Raw genomic sequence first — 6,752 nt, forward strand, 5'->3', positions numbered from 1 at the left:
TGCCCGTCCTCTTTCTCCCCACCCCCCAGTAGTGACAGGAGCCACCAGCGGCAATGGCAAGGCCTACGCACACGAGGTGAGTTTGCGCGTGGAGTCTTGGGGCCAAGGGAGCCTCTCTGGTCTGCCTGTCGTCATCCACCCCCGGTGCACTGAGAATTGGGTGCTTTATCTGGTCCTCTCAGAGGGTCACTCCTCCAGGAAGCCCCCCTCAAGCGGGTATTTTCAGTGCACATCTACAGCCTCCTGTTATACCCCATTATCCCATATTTATTGACCACCTACTGTGTGCCACGCATCTACTGGGTACTTTGGATGCAGTCGTGAACAAAATACATTTAAAAAATCAAAAAGTCCCGCCCTCTTGGAGCTTATATTGTAGTGAGGGGAGACAAATGTAAACAAGGTAAGTAAAATACATAGTATGTCAAATAGTGGAAAGGATTAAAGGGGAAAAAAAATCAGGCCCCACAAGGCTGGGGTGAGGGTGTGGTTTTGTCTCAAGGGGAGTCAAGGCAACTTCCAGACAGGAGAGAGAAGGGGACAAGTTTGTGCTTTGGAAAGAGACCTCTGGCAGCTGAGTGGAGGATGAGTGAAGGGGGGTGAGACTGGGCCTGTCATGGTCACTCTGTGTTACGAGAAACACCGGGGACTATACAGAGCATTCCCCCCAAACTGGGAAGGGGCCAAGAGACCAAAGAATGCCTCGGACCTGTCTGACATGGTATAAGTAGGTAATTTATTTACACTTAGATACAGGGCAGTCCTGGATGGAAGCAGGACAGTTCCAGAGACCCACACGCCTCCCCTCTATAAACTCATTTCAACCCAGTTCTCTGTCTCTTTGCCTGCTCTGTATGTGAGATGAGACTGGTTTTCGTAGTATGCTCCCAGACATGCCCTGGGATGCTGGGGTCTCAGAGACACCTGCTTCTTGGCTGGGCACCGTGACCTTGGCTCACCACTTGATCTCCATGGTTCAGATAGTGCACATACAAGCTTAAGTATCCTCATGGGGGACGTATGTCTCCTGCACCATCTAGCAGATGCTCAGAAAACACATTATGAGTGAACATAAAAATGAAGAAAGAAACAAGCTTTTGAATTACTGGATTTTTTTTTTTTTTTGAGACAAGGTTCTGCTCTGTCATCCAGGCTGGAGTGCAGTAGCAAAATCATAACTCACTGCATCCTCAACCTCATGACCTCAAGAGATCCTCCCACCTCAGCCTCCCAAGTAGCAGGGACTCCAGGCATGGGCCACCACGCCCGGCCTAGAATTATTGGGTTTTAATATCACTGAGAATAAAAAGCCAAAGTCTCTACTGGGACATTGGAGACGCTATCATCTGGTCCCTTGTCCACCTCGCTGAACTAGCGTTCAACCAGCCTCTTCCCTGAGTGCACGCTGGACTCAGTGCTGTCCTTTAAGCGTCCAGACAGGGTCTTTGCATTGCTGTCGTGGCTCCCTGGATACTCCCGCATGCCCCACGAGGGCAGGCTTTTGTTTCTGTCTTTTGTTCCCCTCAGTATCCACAGTGCCTGTAAACAATGTAACCCGCTGTCGGGATACAGCCGACACATGTTACTTCCTGAAGAAACCAATGAATGAATCCCCTGCAGCTCGCCCGGAGAGGTTTGAACATCGTCCTCATCAGTCGCAGCCTCAGCAAGTTGGAGCAAGAGGCCAAGGAGATAGGTGGGAGCCAGAAGCACCAGGCTGGGGGCGTGCCAGGAAAGGGAGTGGGGTGTGGGGGTGGGGTCGGGGTCATGGGCTGGGCAGGGTCAGGGTCAAGGGCCGGAGCTGATGTCCAGACAAGAGCAGAGTCTGGGACTGGGGTGGGGCTGGCAAGGGACAGGGACAGGGGCCGGTGGTGGGGAGGGGACGAGGGGTGGGACTGTTCTGGGCTGAGGATTCAACTCTCTCTCCCCCCTCTTTCCAGAGCGGCTTCACGGCAGGAACACACGCATCATCGTGGCCGACTTCACTGGGGGCTTGGAGATCTACGGAGCCATCGAGGCAGAACTGCAGGACCTGGAGATTGGAGTGCTGGGTATGTCCCCATGCCTGCGTGGGGCAGCCCACCCTAGGCTGCACCCTAGACTCCCTCCTACCCTGTCTCCTGGCACTGTTGGAGTGACACAGTCCGTCTCCTCTCACTCAGTGAACAATGTGGGCATGCCTTATACACAACAAAGAAGCCTTCAGAAACTGCTGGACTGTGACAACGTTGCCAAAGTGAGTGAAAGCCCATGCTTGCCTGCCTGGCTCCTTTTCCTCAGAATTTACTGCCCTCTATTGGAAACCCCACTCAATGCCCCAAGCTAAAATCGTCCCAGGGCATCTGTAGGAGACTAGATCCAGGATCCACGTAGAAACTCCAGTCCCCAATATAAAATGGGGTACTATTTGCATATAACCTATGCACATCCTCCTGTACACTTTATTTATTTTATTTTACTTTTATTTTTTGAGTTGGGTTCTCACTCTGTCATACAGGAGATCTCCATTTTTTGCCCAGTCTGATCTTAAACTCCTGGGCTCGAGCAATCCTCCTGTCTCGGCCTCCCAAAGTGCTGGGATTACAGATGTGAACCACTGTGCCCAGCCTGCTTTATTTTTTTTTATTTTTTATTTTTTTAAGTTGGAGTCTCACTCTGTTGCCCAGACTGGAGTGCAGTGGCCACTCCCGGCCATTGCAGCCTCGACCTGCTGGGTTCCGGCGATCCTTCCGCCTCAGCCTTCCAAGTAGCTGGAACTACAGGTGCGCGCTACCACGCCCGGCTAATTTTTTTGATTTATTGTAGAGATGACGTCTCGCTGCCCAGGCAGGTCTCGAACCCGCGGGCTCAGGCAATCCACTCACCTCAGCCTCCCAAAGGCGCGGGATTACAGCCTGAGCCACCGAGCCGGGCTTATTTTTTTAAATCAAAGAGGTACATAAGGAGACAAATAGTTCAAGGGCTGATAAAATAAATGGCACACCTGGTTCCAATTTGCTGTTGCTCACAGCAGGGATTCTCAGCTTCAGCTGACTTATTGCTAGGGCTGTTCTTTGCATCATAGGATGTTTGTCAACATACCTGACTTTTATCCACTCAATGCCAATACGTTCCCTCTCCACTGTGATAACCAAAAATGTATCCACATATTAACAAATGTCCTCTGTGGGACAAAACCACACCCAGCTAAGAACCATTGCTCTAGATGTTACCAGTTTTAACTTAAAAAATAATAATAACTTCAGTCCGAGTGTGATGGTTCATGCCTGTAATCCCAGCACTTTGAGAGGCTGAGGCAGGAGGATTGGTTGAGCCTGGAAGTTTGAGACCAGCCTGGGCAACAAAGTGAGACCTAGTATCTACAAAAATAAAAAACAAAAAAATTAGCTGGGAGTGGTACTGTGACCTGTAGTCCCAGCTACTTGGGAGGCTGAGGCAGAAGGACTGTCTGAGCCCTGGGAGATTGAGGCTGTGGTGAGCTGTGATTGTGCCACTGCACTCCAGCCTGGGCAATAGAGTGAGACCCTGACTAAAAAAAAAAAAATTAAATTAAATGTAACTTCATACCTTTAAATAATATGTTTATAGCATACATACCAATCTTTGTTTTACCCGTGATCTTGTGACCACCCACAGTGGAAGATGAGGAATATTTCTTGTCTACAGACACTTATGCCCACAGACACACACCCATTCCTCAGCATATTTCATAATGTGGCATGAAAACACTGTTCTCATCTTAGTTATGGAGTAGACTATGATTATTCTTCTTTGGTCTGTCTCCTAGGGAGCTTCTGTTTTCTCTAGCACACATTTTTTGTTTTACCCTCTCATTTTGTTGGAGCATATCCTTCAGTAGCCTTCCAAGAAAAGATACATTGATGATCAAATTTTCAGCTGTTTTCTCTCAGCTGTGTGATTTTGGACACATGATTTCATTTCTCCAGCCTCAGTTTCACAGGTGTTAAAGGTCAGGACAAGCCGGGCTCCGGTGGCTCAGCCTGTAATCCCAGCGCTTTGGGAGGCTGAGGTGAGTGGATTGCCTGAGCCAGCGGGTTCAAGACCCGCCTGGGCAACTTGGCGAGACCTCATCTCTACAATAAATCAAAAAATCAGCCAGGCGTGGCAACGCATGCCTGTAGTTCTGGCTACTCGGAAGGCTGAGGTGGAAGGATCGCTGGAGCCCAGCAGGTCGAGGCTGCGGTGGCCGGGAGCCGCCACTACACTCCAGTCTGGGTGACAGAGTGAGACTCCAACTCAAAAAAAAAAAAAAAAAAAAAGGTCAGGACAAGCCAGGCACAGTGGGTCACACCTATAATCCCAGCACTTTAGGAGGCAGAAGCAAGAGAATTGCCTGAGCCCATGGGTTCGAGACCAGCCTGGGCAACGTGGAGAGACTTTGACTCTGCAATAAATCAAAAAACTTAGCTGGGTGTGGCGGCACATGCCTGTGGTTCCAGCTACTAGGAAGGCTGAGGTGGAAGGATTGCCTGAGCCCAGCAGGTTGAGGCTGTGGTGGCTGGGAGCGTACTACTGCACTCCAGCCTGGTTGACAGAATAAAAAATAATAAAAACAAAAAGGGTCAGGACAGTGCTTACCTGGGGAGGAGACAAGGGTAATGACTGCCGGAGGGGTTGCATTGGGGATTGTCAATGTTTTATTTTTTTCATACACATGGAGGTTAAGATTTGTGTTCGCTAAAGATTTCTGCATTCTGGTATGTAAATATTCCTCATTTACAAAAAAAATCCAAAGGGAGGGATTTATAAAATGAGGGTGAAAATCTGCCTTCTCCCTCCAATCCATTCCTTAGGAGTGACCCCCAATTAAAAATGTGGTAAGTATTGTTTTCTCTCTGCGTATGGAAGCATGGAGATGTATTTTTCATTCAGCTGGAAGCCTACTGTTCTGTTCTTTGCCTTTTTCAAGTAGTCATGTGTCTTGGAGATCATTCTAACCAGGATTAAAACAGCTGAGCCATGCTTTTTGCTTATCACACAGCAGCCCAGCCATTTGCCACACTACACATGTTTAGTCATCCCCCTGTGGATGAGCAGTCAGGGTATTTCCTGTTGCTTGTGGCTACACATAGTGTTGCAAGGAATATCTTTGAACATTTTCACTTTCCACATGTATGAATATCTTGGAAAGAAACACGTTTCCAGAAGCTGAGTTGATGGGTCGATGGGTGTATATGTTTTAAATTCTATTAGGTTCTTCCTCCCTCCCTCCCTCCCTCCCTCCCTCCTTCCTTCCTTCCTTCCTTCCTTCTTTCTTCCTTTCTTTCAAGTCAGGATCTCACTCTGTCACCCAGGCAAGAGTTGCAGTGGTATGACCATGGGTCACCGCAGCTTCAACCTCCTGGGGTCAGGCGATCTTTCCACCTCAGCTTCTGGAGTAGGTGGGACTGCAAGCATTCCACCACATCGAATCATTTTTACTTTTTTTGTACAGACGAACTCTTGCTATGTTGCCCAGGCTGGTCTCGGACTCCTGGGTTCAAGCAATTCTCTTCCCTCAGCCTCTCAAAGCGTTGGGATTACAGGCATGAACCACCACACCCAGCCTCTATTAGGGGCTACTTAAAAGAAAATGCACTGCATGTCTAAGAAAAATCTAGGATATGGGTAAATGTGGGATGTGGCCGGGCTGGTGAAGGGAGAGAACGATTGGTTCCATTTCTTTCCCTAGCGCATCTCGGATATTGTCAACTGCAACGTTATGTCTGTGGTCCAGGTGAGACTGGGCTAGGAGGCTTAGGTCAGTGTGGCTCTGACCACTCTGGGTGGTCCTCAGCATCCGAGAGCACTAAACCTGCCATGGAGGAGACGCTGAGGGGGTATTTCCTGAGAGAAGTTAGGGGAGTGGGCATGAATTTGACAAGGATGGGGAGGAGTCTTAGGCAGGGAAGAGGATGCTCAGGGAATAACCTGACCTGCCCACTGTTCTCTACAGATGACCCGAATCATCCTGCCCCAAATGGTCACCAGGTGAGAACCAGTCTCCTTGTCTTCCACCCACATGTCTAATTCCTGCTTGTCTGAAGCTTCTCAGATGAGAGCACAGGCTGAGAGGAGGTGTGGTGGGCAGAGCGCCTGAACCCTCTCTAGCCTTGGCCATGACCTCCAACGAGTGCTTCTTCCTTCAGGGGCAAAGGCATCATCATCAACATGTCTTCAGTGACTGACTCACGCCCCTGGCCATTCTTAGCAATGTATTCAGCCACTAAGGTATCCAGACCCCACAGACCCGAGGCCAGGGCTGTCCTGCCCTGTGGGAATTTCTCCATTAGCCCTTTATTCTGGTATCTAAGCTTATGGTAGAAAAAAAATCCTGAATGGAGGGAGAAGGGAGCAGTCATGTGCTCTCTGAGTCTGGAGCTATTGCTGGGTCAGCCAGTCACCTGGGGCACAGCCCAGTAGGCAAGCCAGAATCGTTTTTATTTATTTATTTATTTATTTATTTTTGAGTTGGAGTCTTGCTCTGTTGCCTAGACTGGAATGCAGTGGCCGCTCCCGGCCACCGCAGCCTCAACCTGCTGGGCTCCGGCGATCCTTCCACCTCAGCCTTCCGAGTAGCTGGAACTACAGGCGCGCGCTACCACGCCCGGGTGATTTTTTAATTTATTGTAGAGATGAGGTCTCGCCAAGTTTCCTGGGCGGGTCTCGAACCCACGGGCTCAGGCAATCCACTCACCTGAGCCTCCCAAAGGCACGGGATTACAGGCTGAGCCACCGAGCCCGGCTACCAG

The 6,752-nt window shown here is 49.6% G+C and overlaps 1 protein-coding gene across 1 annotated transcript in view; it reads left to right on the forward strand.

Annotated features, from left to right (window-relative positions):
- LOC103267543 (very-long-chain 3-oxoacyl-CoA reductase-like) overlaps positions 1 to 6,752 on the forward strand; it is a 63,329-nt gene that overhangs the window by 27,353 nt on the left and 29,224 nt on the right. The window contains exons 2-8 of the mRNA XM_008065126.2: positions 30 to 76; positions 1,621 to 1,696; positions 1,941 to 2,051; positions 2,163 to 2,236; positions 5,693 to 5,737; positions 5,957 to 5,991; positions 6,150 to 6,231. Of these exons, the coding sequence (XP_008063317.2) occupies positions 30 to 76; positions 1,621 to 1,696; positions 1,941 to 2,051; positions 2,163 to 2,236; positions 5,693 to 5,737; positions 5,957 to 5,991; positions 6,150 to 6,231 (470 nt within the window). The remainder of the gene's footprint in view (positions 1 to 29; positions 77 to 1,620; positions 1,697 to 1,940; positions 2,052 to 2,162; positions 2,237 to 5,692; positions 5,738 to 5,956; positions 5,992 to 6,149; positions 6,232 to 6,752) is intronic.

The sequence above is a fragment of the Carlito syrichta genome, unplaced genomic scaffold (assembly GCF_000164805.1).
Source record: "Carlito syrichta isolate Samal-C Ts95f unplaced genomic scaffold, Tarsius_syrichta-2.0.1 Scaffold308160, whole genome shotgun sequence".
Lineage (NCBI taxonomy): Eukaryota > Metazoa > Chordata > Mammalia > Primates > Tarsiidae > Carlito > Carlito syrichta.